At 34.1% G+C, this 16,066-nt stretch overlaps 2 protein-coding genes across 3 annotated transcripts; one reads left to right on the top strand and one right to left on the bottom strand.

Moving 5' to 3' along the window:
* The first annotated feature begins 1,483 nt into the window (after positions 1 to 1,483).
* LOC142620810 (uncharacterized) lies at positions 1,484 to 7,408 on the top strand. The gene is made up of 9 exons (XM_075794117.1): positions 1,484 to 1,693; positions 2,686 to 3,093; positions 3,422 to 3,460; positions 4,335 to 4,457; positions 4,789 to 4,800; positions 4,891 to 4,911; positions 5,244 to 5,468; positions 6,127 to 6,188; positions 6,547 to 7,408. Exons 1-9 carry the CDS (start codon positions 1,540 to 1,542, stop codon positions 7,018 to 7,020), a joined length of 1,518 nt encoding a protein of 505 aa, XP_075650232.1. The 5' UTR covers positions 1,484 to 1,539; the 3' UTR covers positions 7,021 to 7,408.
* Positions 7,409 to 7,934: 526 nt separating this feature from the next.
* Positions 7,935 to 14,178, bottom strand: LOC142618226 (uncharacterized). 2 transcript variants are annotated; one of them, XM_075791137.1, is made up of 3 exons: positions 13,657 to 14,178; positions 8,663 to 10,087; positions 7,935 to 8,486 (listed from the first exon to the last, which is right to left on the bottom strand). In XM_075791137.1, exons 1-2 carry the CDS (start codon positions 13,893 to 13,895, stop codon positions 8,695 to 8,697), a joined length of 1,632 nt encoding a protein of 543 aa, XP_075647252.1. In that variant the 5' UTR covers positions 13,896 to 14,178; the 3' UTR covers positions 7,935 to 8,486; positions 8,663 to 8,694. The 2 variants fall into 2 exon arrangements, with proteins under 2 accessions (XP_075647252.1, XP_075647251.1); XM_075791136.1 differs by lacking the exon at positions 7,935 to 8,486 and having other exon boundaries at positions 8,519 to 10,087.
* Positions 14,179 to 16,066: the final 1,888 nt, after the last annotated feature.

The following is a 16,066-nucleotide window of genomic DNA, read 5'->3' as shown; positions in this document are numbered from 1 at the left end:
CCATTTGTATAAGGCAACGAAATTAATAAGACTTTTTCTCTATATATAACTTCATTTCCCCTCTGTCTAAGCAAGACTCTTTGTTTGTTTTTGTTTTTTTGCTATGTACTTTGTAGGAATTTCCAACTACACGAAATTAGTGTGATTTACAAAGGCCACCACAACTAAACAACAAAAGGAGAAAAACAAATCCAAAATTCAGTCCATTAGTAGAAGCTATGTTTAGTAGCCTTAGCTTTGAAGCATCAAATAACTCTAATTTAGGTTTTTTTTATTATTATTATTATTATTATTATTATTATTATATATGGGTGTGTTACTAAATTCCCCATCACAAAGTCTTTTTTTTCCTCTCTCTCTCTCAGTTTTGGTTTGTGTTAATACTTGATTTTTGGAAAATAAAATTTTGAGTTCATATTAAAACACAATCTACATGGATATAATATCATGGTTGAACTTTCATTATTAGCCAAAAAAATATAATGGTTGAACTTTTTTTTTTTCTTGGAGGACTTATAATGGTTGAACTTGAGTACTGACAATTCCTTATATTTGAAGGCCTCAATAGTCAAGATTGTGCCAAATGGAAAACGTTGTGTATTAAGTATCATAAAAAGGCAAGTAACCCTGTTTTTCAGGCAATGTTTTAGTGAAAGTCTACTGGATTGTCCTTTAATTTTGTCTCTACTTAAACATAGGGATGTAGGGATATTTTAGAATTTAAAAAAAAAATTCGGTCCAAACAGAAAAAACCCCTTAAATAATAGTATAGATAGACAGATAAATGATAACAGTTATCTCATTCTTATTAATTGTGCCAACTACCAACCTTATTATGTCACGATACGGAGGAACTGTAAATGCAACAAAAACTTTCCCATGTAGGCATGTACCATTATGATCATGCTGTCCTTGTATAAAGAAAAAAATTGGAAAATTCTATTTTCTAAATCAAGTATATTTTTTTGGATAGAAATGTAATTTCGTTTAATTATTTTCTAACACAACTTTACTTTTAGTTTTTTATTTTATTTTTTTTTTTTTGGGTCAAAGATTGACAGGAATAAGAGATATATGGATTATTTTGGATTTATTATTGGAGATATAGTACCTTAAAGTCTTAAACAGAAGACAGTGGCACATGGCTTAAATGACTAAATCTCACTTTGTCAGCCTAAGATCACGTTTCAACTTTCAATGCTTGCATAATTTTTTAAGGAGTCACATGAAAAACCCAAATAAATAAATAAATAAGGAGTCCATCCATTCCATATTTCCATTAATAAAATGCCCCATATTCAAGTTGTAATTAATATTTTATTTAACATTGACTCAAACACAACTATTGGGTCAATCAAAAAAAAAAAAAAAAGCACAACTATTGGTTTCAAAAAAACACACTCACACTCACACAGCTATTAAAGTGAGACATTACTAGCAGCAATGACATACAGCTATTAAAGTGAGACATTACTAGAAGCAATGACATGTAGAAACTAGAAACAAGGCTTTCTTAGGAATTCAGGAACACAAAGGTCAATGGAGGAAGTTGGAAGCAAAGGCAGTGAAAGCCAGAATGGGTTTTCTTGGAAGGTGGCCTCACCAACATATCACCATGGTTCTACCAGCACTAATGGCAATGGTTTGTCCTCAGAGCATAATGGTGGAACTGAGTCTCTCCTTGAAAAAACAGGTAAAGAAAGACCAACAGTAGTTCTTTTTTTTTTTTTTTTTTTTTTTCCTCATTCATGATTGAATAGAAGAAGCAGAACTCTAAAGCAACACTAATGGCTTGAGTAGTATTCTGGCAAAGCCATTAGACTCTTTTGAGTAATATGCACTTAAACGAAGTCCTGCTGTACCCAAGGTTGTAACTATTGCATGATATAATGTTATGTGCATAAAAAACATGTTGTCTAAACTCTGCATATCTATTTCTTTAATGCAAAATCAATTGTGTCAATTGCACATAGCTTTTTGGCTAAGTTCCATTATTAAAGAGTGATGAAAAGGTTTGAGTTCAGAAGTGTTCAACTTACCTTGAATGTGAAAATATTTCTTTTGAGGATTGTTTTTGTTTGAAATCTCTTTTGAGGATTGTTTGGCCTAAGACCTATAATACTTATATTCACTTGTCTCCTTCCCAAAGAATAAAAGTCAAAAACATCTTAATGGTTGAAAATTGAAATGACTCTTTCTTATTACTCTCTTATTCTGTCTGATCATTGTCTCTCTAACTCTCCTGCCCCAATTCCTGTCAAAAGAATCCCTCTATTTCATTGTAAAGATTTGGTGGTTGATAAATCTAAGGATGAATATAGTGTTACACCATTATCATTCTTTATTTGATAGAAGGAAATTCTAAATGATGTGGTATCATGTACACCATTAAATTCATGAAAATATATTCTGAACCATGAAATGCGTCTATTTTATTTAAGGAAACATAAAGAGGACCTTAATCTCCCTCTTAAAACAATTTTCCACTCAATTAACAAAAGAAATCAACCACACAAGCTTCCCACCACCAAATTCTCCAGTTTATTTTTCCATGAGATTGTTATAGATTGTAGTGGGCTGTGTGAGGTGATATGCTAATTTGAGAATGTTGTGAAATTTTTATGAATTTTTGTTGTGTCTGTAGCCTTATTGCTAATAAAAAGCTTATGTACTGCGTGGTTTTAGGTGAATTTTCTAATGGTTATTCTGGATTGAAAAATGGGGTTGATTTTTGGGATTCTAAGACTAGTCCTGGACATGTCACACTGGATGTCACACTCACAGCAGAAAATTCTGGCATTCAAAATGGTGGCGAAATTAACCTTGAAGTTGAGGATAAGTGTAAGAATGAAGACACATATGTTGTTAATCCACCACTTTCCCAGAACTCACTTCAAAACCAAAATGCAAAGGATATTTCTATCAAAATAGAGAGTGAACTGAAAGAGACAGAATTGTATCTTGAAACACTATACAAGAAACCTGGCAAACACGATTTCTACTGCCCTAATTGTAAAGTTTGCATCGACAAGGTCTTTATTCGTAGTGAAGAAGTGAAGTGCCCAACATGCTTCGAATTCCTCAAACCTATAGGTAATTTTCATTCTAACCTCATTGGAAAAACTTTATTTGCCTGCTACATGCTAGATGTAATCAACAACGTTTGGTAGTGTTGTGTTCACTCATGATGGTCATGTAATTCAGGGTTTCTAGGGTGTCTTATAAACTTGGAGTGTAATAGTCTAGCCAAAGGCTAAGACACTACTTTCTTATAAATTAAAAAATAATTGCCCTATTGTTTCACGATTTCCACTTCTCATGTATTTCATGAATGACTTTGGCATTAAGACATTTTTTCCCTTAAATTCTTATATATAATACAGACAACAACTTTATTAACGATATTATCTCACTTTAACAGGTGAATGGATCTTTGGTGAGCGGAAATCTTCTAAACAAGGTATTTACATATGCTCTGATATTTCAGAATGTTGGGAAATATTCTGTTTTCATAGGTTCAGGCAATTTCAACTTCTAATTTTCTGTGAAATTCTACCGACTTTTTTTGGGGATAGGCGGGGGTGGGGGGGGGTGTGTGTGGAGAGGGTATCTCATGGGTCCATCTTCTCACTCACACATGCTATGAGAGAAGGATCTCATGAGACCATCTCATAAGATGCTTTTACATTTGGGTAGGGGGAAGGTGCCATTGGGCTATAAGCCTACTAACTATATATATGAAGACTTGTGATGTTAAGAACTATAATGGTCCAAAATATCTAGAACACGTCAAACTGATTCTATAGTTAAGTTGAGATTTGCGATGATTCTAGTAAATTGCCATATCTCATTCATGTTATGTTCTCATTCTCAAATGGTATCTTCCATACATTATTATGCAGAAAATGATCCTGAGATTCCACGCGATGACAAAAGGCCATATAATAGTGCAATCACAAGTTTAGGTGTTGTTACATCTGTAGCCAGTGTTGATGCTGCTACAAGTAACTGCTTAGAATTTCCACTATAATAAACGTTAGCTTAAATGACTACTGGTGGTCTATTTTGTTTTGAAATCAAATCAAAAGTGATTTCCACTGTAATAAACTTTATCTTAAATAACACCCTCTCCCTCTATAAGAAAAGAACATAGGGTAAACTAGTCATGATGTTTAAGACCTATAACAGTCCAAAATATCTAGAACACATCAAACTAATTCTATCTTTAAGCTGAGACTTGCAATGGTTCTAGTAAATTGCTATATCTCATGCATGTTATGTTTTCATCATTAGCAATGGTTCTCAAATGGTATCTTCCATACATTATTATGCAGAAAATGATCGTGAGATTCCACACATTGACAAAAGTCCATATAATAATGCAGCACCACCATCAACGAGTGCAATCACAAGTTTAAGTGCTGTTCCATTTACAGCCAGTGCTGATGCTGCTACAAGTAAGCGCTTAGCATTTCCACTATAATAAACTTTAGCTTAAATGACAACTACTAGTGCTCTATTTTATTTTGGAATCAAATCAAAATTGATTTCCACTATAATAAACTTTAGCTCAAATGACACCCTCTCCCTCTATAGGAAAAGAAAATAGGGTAAACTAGTCATGATGTTAAAGGCCTATAATGGTCCAAAATATCTAGAACACATCAAACTAATTCTATCGTTAAACTGAAATTTGTGATGATTCTTGTAAATTGCTATCCAATGCATGTTTTGTTCTCATCATTAGCAAATTTTCTCAAACAGTATCTTCCATACATCATTATGCAGAAAATGATCCTTAGATTCCATGCGACGACAAAAAGGCAAATAATAATGTGGCACCACCATCACCTGGTTCAATCACAAGTTTAAGTGCTGGGCCATCTGCAGCAAGTGCTGATGCTGCTTCAAGTAAGCTCATAGCATTTCCATTGTAATAAACTTTAGCTTAAATGGCTAACTAGTGGTCTATTTTGTTTCGAAATCATATCAAGATTGGTTTTTCTTCTATAATAATCATTGGCTTAAATGATACCCTCTCCCTCTATAAGAAAAGAACATAGGGTAAACTAGTCATGATGTTTAGGGCCTATAATGGTCCAAAAAATCTAGAACACAAAATATTTTCTTATCTTCAAATTGAAATTTCTGATGATCCTAGTAAATTGCTATATCTCAAGCATGTTTTGTTCTCATCATTAGCAACAGTTCTCAAATGGTAGCTTCCTTACATTCTTATGCAGAAAATGATCATGAGATTCCACCCAATAACAAAACGGCAAATAATAGAGTGCAAGTGCAACCAGCACCACTGCTACCTCCACCGTTGACATCGCCGCCACCGCCACCACCTCCTGCTAGTGCAGTAAAGCGCGAAATCCTGAAAAGTATTGTATTCGGTGGTTTAACTGAGTCAATCACAAGTTTAGGTGTTGTGACATCTGCAGCCAGTGCTGATGCTACTACAAGTAGGTGCTTACAATTTTTATTTGTTTTACTTCTTTTATTGTGGTAAAAACAAATAACAAAAACAAAACAAGCAAACTCAGTATATGAAACAATTGCAACTACTTTCTGTCTGATTTTAGGACTTTTCCAGTATAGTGGCTTGGTATATAGTTGATTATATCTTTCGTACTTTTGCCATGTAACTATCATATCAACTCATGTCTTTATTTAACAGAATTGACCATCGTTTATAATTTATAATTTAATTGAACGATTCTTCGCTTAAACACAAGCAAGATTAAGTTTATATTGACAAGTGCAACAAATACAATGTTATATTTTTCAAAGAAAATTAAATTCAATGCAACAATGTGTTTGGATTTAATTGGAGAACCTAAGGAACTCTACCTAAGGTTTGCTCTTCTCTTCTTGGATTTGCCTGTACTGAACAAAATATGTTTGTTGATTATTTATAATATTTAAAAAAAATTAAAACTAATAATAATAATAAAAGTTAGATTGGTACATAGTAGCTTATCTAATCCATATTGAGCCTAATACTAATCTTAACTTATTGTTTCTGATTGAATCATCTACCCCAGCCTATCATTCATTTCTGGCAGTAAACTTTTCTGTTTAGCATATGTTTGTTAGTTATTAACTATTTCCTAATTGCAGCGAACATTATAGCCTTGGCATTGGCAAACCTGGTTGGTGGACTTTTCGTCATTGGTCATAATGTGAGTTTTTTATTTGTGTATAATTTTTTGTCAAAACTTCCAATGCAAATCTCACAATTTATCAATTCATACACCTTCTTTCCATTTTTGTCCCCAGAAACTTCTTCAATTTGATCAATAAACAAAACAGTTGCATTAATACCTCTGATGTTACAATATGAAATTCTCTAAATCTTGACATATATTGTCCTATGTAATTAAGTTATGCAATTAAAAATCCTTAATTAGAGGTTTTTGTAAATATTGTACAACACGTCTTAAATTTAGCTGATAATTTGAAATATGTTATGTGGTATGAAACTTGTTTCTTAAGTATAGCTTTTAACCTTGGTCTTGAACTAATACTATAACATTACAGCTTAAGGAATTGAAGAATGATCCGTCCAGAGTGGCCTTGAATGGAACAGAAGAAGAAATGGATCGGTACCAAGAAGTATTGGGGCAGAAAAGGAATTTCATTCTTCATGCCTCAGTTGCCATATTATCCTTCCTTGTCTTTGGCTTAGTGCCCCCTGTGGTCTATGGCTTCTCATTTTATGAGAGTGACAATAGGGACCTTAAGCTTGCAGCAGTTGCAGCAGCTTCTCTTTTATGCATCACACTACTTGCCATTGTGAAGGCTTACATCCAAAAGCCAACCGATTGGTACAACTATATCACAAATATATTGTACTACTTGGCAATTGGGCTTGGGGTCTCTGGCATTTCTTTCTTGGCAGGTTACTTGGTTAGAAAACTCATTGAGAAGCTCGGTTGGTTTGAGTCAAGTGTAGCTGCCACTCTGTCCCTTCCTGAGATGAATTTAGTGAAACCTGCTTGGGGATCCTACTGATTTCATGGGATCCAAACATGTTATTGATGCCACGTGGCTGCAAACATCATCATTAGCAAATAAAAATTCTTTGTTCCACACTGAATATTCCACTTTATCTTCTACTAATTACAATTTTTCACAAACATTTTGTTTTCCTATTAAAGTAACCAAAATTTTAATAAAGAAAATTAGACACTTGGTATTTTACAACTAATGGAATATAAAGTGGAACACAGAAAGTGGGACAAAAAATTTTGTATTCACCATTAACAATGTTTTTTTTTTTTTTTGATGGCTGTAATCAAGTATTATTATCATGATGTTGTGAAGTATGATGCCAATCCTGAGCCACAATGGTGTCCTATTGATAGCACTGGCTATGCAGTGAATTTTGAATAATATTCTAATGCCACAAGTTTACTTTCTAAGAATCAAAGGTCACTTCTTCATTTTTAGAGGGACTGAGTGAGTGAGTTCATTGTTTACTTGGATCTATACGTTCATTAATGTGCTTTACTCCTTTCTTTTTTTCATCATCTCGTTCCTAAGCAATACTCACAAGTGAAATCAACACAAACTTCATGTACAGGTAATAAAGATCAACTAGAGCCTAACTGTCCCTGCATCACAAGTAACAAGGACTGCAGGTTGGTAGAGGATTACATTGAAGAATTTTCTCAATAACCTTTTGGCCCAAAATTAAGGACCCCCTAATTCCTAGCTTGATATGTGCTTCTGCTCTGTTTGATTACAAATAAGTGGAGAAAAGAGGAACCCGGATTTGCTAAACAGAATAATTAGAACTCTCATTCCAACCCTAAAATAATTATGAAATTCTCTGCTTGAAAGTTTCCTTTTGCCCAGTTCCTTCCCTTTCATGACAGTGAACCAAGGCAAGATTGTGAATAAGCCAGAGAAGAACAATAACAAAATAATAACAAAATACACAACATGTTTTCAAACATGTCACTTTCTCTAAAATTGACCTGTTCAAAGTTTAAGCACTTAACCATGTAAAACATATTATCTTCACAAGAGAAATAAAAAAATTGGATATGTGCATTTTAATCTTTGCAAAGACCATGGTCAAGTCTTAAGGGATTGGCAACCCAAAAAAAAATCATAAGGGGACCATAAAACTACTCTTTTTATAAAAAAAATTTCCAAGTGCAATACCTAAATAGCCAGCCAACAACAACAAAATGTGGCAAGGCAATCCTGTCAGAAGCCCATGGTTTTGGCCGTGTAGCTCTTGTAGGGCAGGCATATTGCCTAGTCCTACTTGTTCCCAATTATCTCCTCAATTCATCTTTATAGTACCTAGCAACTCCCTGAGTTATCCGATACACCAGTTCCAAGTAACTTTGTAAACATGAATAGTATGACCCCCATGTACGACTTGCTTGGAGAAGATTGTTCAAACAGGGTTTGTTAAGAATTCTGAAGCATCCAGATTTATATATCACCAACCTCGAATTTTATGTCTATAAAACAAAAACAAAAATGTAAGAGTAACTAGTAAAATGGCTGAATTTTCTTATTCACCTTGAATAGGTTTCTGCACATAGTCACAACAAATTAGTTACAGTATATACCGAAGTGCAAAATCAAATGGGCATTAATTAAAACATTGTAAAAACACTATAATTTTGTTGTTGACCTCTTTATGGTATCATGCTTTTCAAGTATCAATTAAAACATCCATCTTGGGGAAGAATGAACAGCACTTTGCCGGGGTCTGCTGGGCTGCTCTGAGTTGTTCCGCTTCTTCATAATTGAGGATACAGTTGGGCTGTAGTAGTCGTTACTCCTTTGAGAAGTTGCTGCTTGTGAATACATCTTCCTTCCATGGATAAAGCTTCTCTGCTTTTCTAGTAATGTTCTCCGAGCCACCGAGTTCCTTTGGACAATCCCCGATCTATTGTAAATTACACAACTCTGGCTCCGTCCCACTTGCTGAAACTTTCCCTCTCTAGGACTTGTATAGTTTCGACTCTCAGCAGTTTCTGCAGAATACATCGTCTCTCCCTCACTGCTATACCCATGCTGCATCTCTGAAACTTCTATTGGAGATGAACTAGACTGGACCTCACTTTGCACCCCATTTACAGAAGCTGTTGAGGAAATCTCAAGATCTGCACCAGCTCTAGTGACACCTTTATGCTTGATTTGGTCTTCTCTCAATGGGCTCTGTGGAGGAAGTTCCTTAGCACAATTATCATCGAAGCTAAGGGGCAGTCGTTTGGCTGACTGTGCCACTACTGCTGCTTTGGAAATCCTTGGAGGGAAATTAATATCTAAAAGCTGGATTTGTACACTTTCTTTCTTCCTAACAGGAACTGAAGTTAACTTGGGTGATTCATATATTTCTGGAGTTGGAATTCCTTGCACATGGGTTGAATGCAAATCATTTGTCAGGGTTTCTCCTTCAGCATTGTTTGCTGGAGTAGAACAGGTTGGCCCAGTTTGATCCCTGGCTTTAGAGATTATATTGGATGAAGATGGGGTTCCATCATTATCATTTTCAGTTGACTTAAATACTTGACGCAGTGTGAATGAAGCACAAGAAGGCTCACTCCTCTGGCCTGCAGACATTAATCGAATGATTGGCAACTTTGGTTTGTTAAGTTCATCAAGGCTGCCCTCCCAATGCTGGTTTAACCAATCACAGATGATGGGAATAGGAATACCAAATTGCAGAGGAAGATCCTTCTTCCACGACAATGAGGACGATGATGAAGTTGAGGAAGACTTGGTATTTGGCGATGTGGCTAGTTTCATAGGATCACAGATCATGAATGCAAGATTGCCTTGTACATCGAATCCAGCAGACCCAGGACTCCATATTACTCCTTCTGTTGCCAATTTTATGAGATTGTCAGTGGCAATCACTACCTTTCCTTCACCAACTGTTAATTCCTTTTTCTCCGTGTAGCCTAAGAGGTAAACTACACTTCCCAGATCCAGATTTGGTTTGGAACAGGTTTTCAAGTAGTGAGGCTGCTGCCCCTGGGCATTTGAATCTCCATCCATGGCATCCAAACCCACAATTGTAAGATCTAAAACAGAACTTGTTACAAAAAACCTGAAACCAGTTAACGAACATGAGAAAATACATTGGAGAATTCCTAATAATACTAAGCCTAGCATAATCCATAACAAAATTCAGTAGAAAAGTCACCAAAATATTTTATATTTATCCAGTCATTACATTTGCCCTACAAGAAGAGAACCAGACATGCATGATCCATCACAATATGCAAGAGGCTTGCATCATTATGATAATGCTAATAATGCTTTACCATTATGAATTAGTGATTTACCTTCCTGTGGTTGGGCTTTATTACACTTTACCTCCTTGAATTTTACAAAATTATGTTAAGCCTTCTTATAGTTTGGGTTTAATTGTTATAATTTTCTTCTTCATTTTCCTCAACTGTCATGGTGCCGTTGTGGAGTGTTTTAAGTTATTATATTTTGGATGAACTATTTGAGGAAAAAGAACAAGAAAGATTGTGTAATAGGGTTTCAAATAAGGAAACCTAGTCTAGTGCAATTTTTAAAAGTTTTAGGACATAAAACTGTTATTGGGCCTATAGTGAGGTAAATTGTAATTCATCTAAAATTTTATTAAGAGATATAGGGAATGGGACACCAGTCTAGGAGGCACACTCTGAAATAGCTACTCATTGGGAAAAACATCAACTAAGATAACAGTTACAAAGAAATGTTAGAATCCCAGCCCAAAAGATATACAAAGACAATCCTCCAGAGTCCTGATTGAACAATGGGCCTTGCAGTTTCCACTCAACTAAAGACTCCGCAAGGAATACCAATTGACATTAGAGTTCCTCTCTCAATGACTCCATATGATCATGGAGAAGTTTTGTTGCAAATTGTTAAAAAATATAGAAAAACAAGTCGTATTAGTCTCTTTCATAGAACTTATAGCCAAGAAAAGGAAAAAGTTATTTAATTTGGATAACCAAGGAATTTACAATCAACACATGTCTAACCCTATTTAACAGCTCAATCACTCATATTACACATGTTTCAATGATATTGAAAAACAATAATATTCCAGAAGAAAATGAATCTACTGGTAAAAGTGATCAACATTATCCTACTAGTCTGCTGGAGCCTTGGAGGTGCCCCAAATTGTTCCAATCAAGGTTGTTACTTTCTATAATATCAATTAAAGTCTGAGCAGAATCCAATTAAATTAACCCAGGAACCAGTTACTGCTTCTTTATCTTGTATTCATTGCTACTTTCAAAATTCTATGTTAAAAAAAGTCAAAACTTTATATGCTTATATCTAATCAAAGAAAGAACTAAACCTAATTTTTAGGCTAGTAAATAGAGCACACAGCAGGTGCATTACACAGTTGCATTTGTTGCCATCAAAGCGATCATGAGAGAGGTTTAAAGAGTGGTAATAGCAGTGGCGATAATGTAAAGGTGCCGGTGGGGCTATGAAGCTAACATGGTGCAAAAAAGCTGGAAAATGCTATAGGCACAAACCCTGAAACACATGCACCAGAGGGGGGAAAAAAACCTACTACTACTTTACATATAAGTTCAGAATCTTCAGATGACAAAAGAAATTAAGTCATGCTTACGTATATTACATGAATCCAAATAGAATATTTATTCATAGGAAAAAAAGGCTTTACTACTCATCTAAAACAGAATGGGGGAAAAAGGCTTTACTGCTAAGAACTCATTCAATTGTCCACAAATATTCACTTGGACCACACTCCATCAATTACCCAAGTTTGACTGTTTGAGTTATAATTAAAAAATGGTCAATCATAATTCTGAAAGCAGTAATGGTTTACCACAAAAGAAAAACATCATTTGATAGGTAACTTTACGTATTCCTATTGATTTTCTTTGGCTTGCACTAGGTGCTATCGGTAACACTTACATAAAAAGCTGCTACTTGTGATCCTTTTATATCTTATTTTTCATTACAATTACCCTAGTATATTCATCTATATTAGAAGCATATCCAATGCATCACAAAATAAGAAATGGAGTGGGATATGTCTTGTTACACCAACAGTAATACATGTAACCAACAAACATGCCTTGAGTGTAAAAGATATGACTTGATGGATACATTCCATTGCTATGTCAATACTTACAAGTTTATGACTGTGAAGACATTTGCAAATAAGATCTAGAGGGTAATGACAAAGAAACAATTACAATGCAATGTCTCCATGACTGACAATTTTGGAAAAAGATATATGCAACAAATAATGGCTATCCAGTAAGATGCCTCTGACAACAGGAGAATCATTCATTTCTTAAATTTTAAATTACAACACATAAACGAAAAAATAAGACGCCTCATACAACGCAAAGTTATTAATAGTTTCATTGCAAATTTCCTTAGATCCACCTCAAATTCCAACACTTAGTGAACGGTATCCTGTATCAGTGTAGAATTAGGAGTGTTTTAATAGCTCAAAGTAACTTTAAAAGTCATAGTAATAGCATTCGAACAATTTAGAAATCCATCTTCTTTCTCTTCATATTATACCATAAGCCCAAACCGAATTTTGTGCATACGTTTTCTCTATTCTATTGATTTCTTCTTTTCCACTCCTTTCACAAGTCGCTCAACTTTTGGTTTTTTATGAGCTTATGATAAGCAGAAGGTTTTGGAATCTGGTTATATACTCTACCAAATGACAGAGATCATAGTACAACCGAAATTCTATACAAATACAGTCAGTAAGTCAACTGCAGTACAGAATCCTCTCCATTTCATTCAAGAAAGTCCATTTCACGGTTAAAGTTTTATTTCCTTAATCTAACGGTGTACAAACTACAAAGCAAATTTTTTTTTTATAAGCTACAAATTGCAAATTTAAATGACATGGTACTAGATACACCCCTAGATTTGCACATTTAATATGAATCATGAAATGGATTTCAAATGGAGAGGATCCCTATACCAGCAGGACACTCCAAAATCACAATAATAGTTTTTATAATTATAAATTTGACCATAACTTCAACTCACATCTCAAGTTAAAAAATTTAAAAAAAAAAAAAAAAAGAGCAACAATCAAAAACCAAAACACACACATATGCACAGTAAAACACACAAACAGGGACATAAGAAACAGAAAACACAGTCACTTAATAAAACAAAAAAAAAGATATTAATCCCCATTGATGCAAACAAAATAAACCTATAAATTTTAATTTTTGGGACCCACAAAAAAAAAAAAAAAAAAAACCTCTACTCTAACTATGCCACCTACTATAACTGCTTTGCTCAGTCCTTTTTTAGTAAGTTCTTCAACCTATTGCCATAAACCAACCTAAATATACAACAAATTTTCTTCACGACATCTTAGTGGAACATAATTTTCACATGGGAGCATCACCGACATCACTTTTATCATAAACTAATCACAACCTGCGACCTCAACAGCTATGAAAAAAGCTGTGAAATTTGTGGAATGTCTGAAACACAAAACAATACAAAAGGAAAAAAAAAATTCAAAAGATCAAATCCCATCACATAACCACATATTCCCACAATAAATATAAAACACAGAAAAAAAATAATGAAGAATAAAAATAACCCAAAATGGAAATACTACGTTTTTCGAAGGCAGAAAGGCAATAATACCTGTGAGGAACAAGAGTGGCGGCGACACCATTTTGGAGGCGGATCTCGGAACTCTCGGCAGAAGTCACAGAGGGAAGATTAGCATGAGTGGTCAAGAGGAGATTCCGGTGGATCAAGAAGCCAGTGCCGTCAGAGATTCTGGCCATGGCAGAAGCTTTGCTAGTAAAAATGGAAGCTTTCATTCTCTCAGACTTTCCTACACCTTTGCAGAAACACCAAGACTCAGCCAGAACACCCATGTTTGTGGGATATGGTCTTAGAAATAATGGGTTTTGCTCAGAATGGTGGATCTACCATGACCAAGCTTTACATTGCAGCAATGAGTAGTATATAAAATCAAAAACTAGAGATGGGTTTGCGTTTAGAGAGAGAAAGGAAGGACGAGAGGGTCGTGAAATGAGTAAAGACTACACAGCTTGAGCTGGATTTTTTTTTTTTTTTAAGAAAAAAGTGAGAGAAAGTACTGTCTTTGAGAGAGAGAGAGAGAGAGAGAGAAGGAAGTAAAACAGTAGTGGGAGTAATGAAAGAGAGATGATGAGTGATGAGACATATATATTTGTTTTGGAACTGGTCAGACAAGTGGGGAGTGCTGTTGGTGTTGTGTTGGGTTGAGTGACTGGTTGTATTTTTGGATTATATCATTGTAAAAAACAATCCTAAAGTAATTTGAGAGCAAAAATTATTCTATAATTTTTTTTTTTTTTAAGAATTTATTCTATAATTTGTTTTGCCATAATTTTAACGTGGTAGAGTATAAGTAGTTATTAGTTAACCATCACTTACACATGAACCCACTATTTTTCTTCACCAATTATACTCTATTACATCACAGTTGTGACAAAAAATTGTGAAAATTTTTGTTGTTTTAAGCTTTTTTCTTATACATTACGAGTCTATTTGGGATCTGTTTATTTTGCTGAAATTGAAAATTTTTTGCCGAAAGTATTATAAATAAAGGTAAAAGTTAGCTGAAATAGTATAGTGAGACCCGATAATAGTGTCAAATAGTGCAGTAGGACCTGTGAATAATATCAAAAATAAATTAAATAGTAAAATAAGTTGGCAAAAATAATTTTTGTCAAATGCACACTACATGTATCATGAGTATATGTGTTCAACAAAATAAATAAAATTTCATTTTAGAACATTGACAGTCACACACTATTTATTAAACAGTTACAATATACACATTGTCAAATGACTAAATTTGTATTTTATAATTTTTAACTAAAATTGTGTTTTAAAAACACAATTTCAAAAGGTAATTGTAAGGACATGAAATTTAGCAACCCAACTCCACTTAAAATAGTGAAGTTCGTACCACCCCATTAGGACCAAACTAATAGATATTTGTTAAGAGGAAGTAGATAAAACAAGTTGAGCTTAGTCCGAAGATTCAAACACGAAAGGAATGAACCGAAGTTAAAATTAAGTATATTGGTGGTTCTTTACAAGCTCACCCGAGGAAGATGTTTTTATGCTAGGATATACACTATTCTCTATCTTTCTTTCTATCATTGTTCTTGTTATTATCTCTTTTCCTTCATTTTTATCGAGTCCCTTCATCTGGAAGTTCTCTTCCTTTATATACTCCTTAGCTTCTTGCATCTTAGCCTTCCATCTGTGATCCTCTGGGCCCTCATTAGGACACTTGTCCTATTAGATTGCTGTTAAAGGTGGTAGAATGAGCTGCTTAGCTGTGAATCTACTATTCAGGTGTCATTTCCTCATCAATGCAGCTGATAAAACTGTTGCCAGTCATTTAATGCAGAGGTAATAGGTGAGCTTTCACAGGAAACTTCTTTCAACTACCTTGACTCTCTTTCTCAACATCATTCTCTCCACTCGGACTTCTAGGAAGTATTTTGTCTTTTCGCATCATATCCTAGGGCAAACCCACTCTTCAAGCTTAAAGTGCTTCCATCTGAAGAATGAATGATGGTCACAGCGGTTGTATTCTTCCTCGGTCCTCGGGGTCCCCACTGTAACAAATTAAACTTTCATTTTAAACACTAAAATTTAGAATCTGTTTAGATACCGCTTATTTTACTGAAATTGCAAACTTATTGTTGAAAGTAATGTAAATAAAGGTAAAAGTTAGTTGAAATAGTATAGTGGGACCCATGAATAGTATCAAAAAGTGCAGTGAGACCTATAAATAGTATAGCAAAAATAGGCTGAATAGTAAAATAATTTTAATTTTTCATTTCAATCCAAATGCATGCTTAAGCAATATAATAAATTAAATTTTACAATTTTAAAGTAATAAATTAAACCTAAAAGTTTTTAAAATTAACAAATTAAACTTTCAACTTACATTTAAACCTCAAAAATAATTGATGATGTTTTAATTTGTTACATTTTAAAATCTAAAGCTTTAATTTGTTACTTTTGAACAAATAGAATTTAA

This window comes from Castanea sativa, chromosome 12 (assembly GCF_040712315.1).
Source record: "Castanea sativa cultivar Marrone di Chiusa Pesio chromosome 12, ASM4071231v1".
Classification (NCBI taxonomy): Eukaryota; Viridiplantae; Streptophyta; class Magnoliopsida; order Fagales; family Fagaceae; genus Castanea; species Castanea sativa.
Note: the sequence above shows the minus strand (reverse complement) of the source record. Positions and strands in the feature narration are given on the sequence as shown.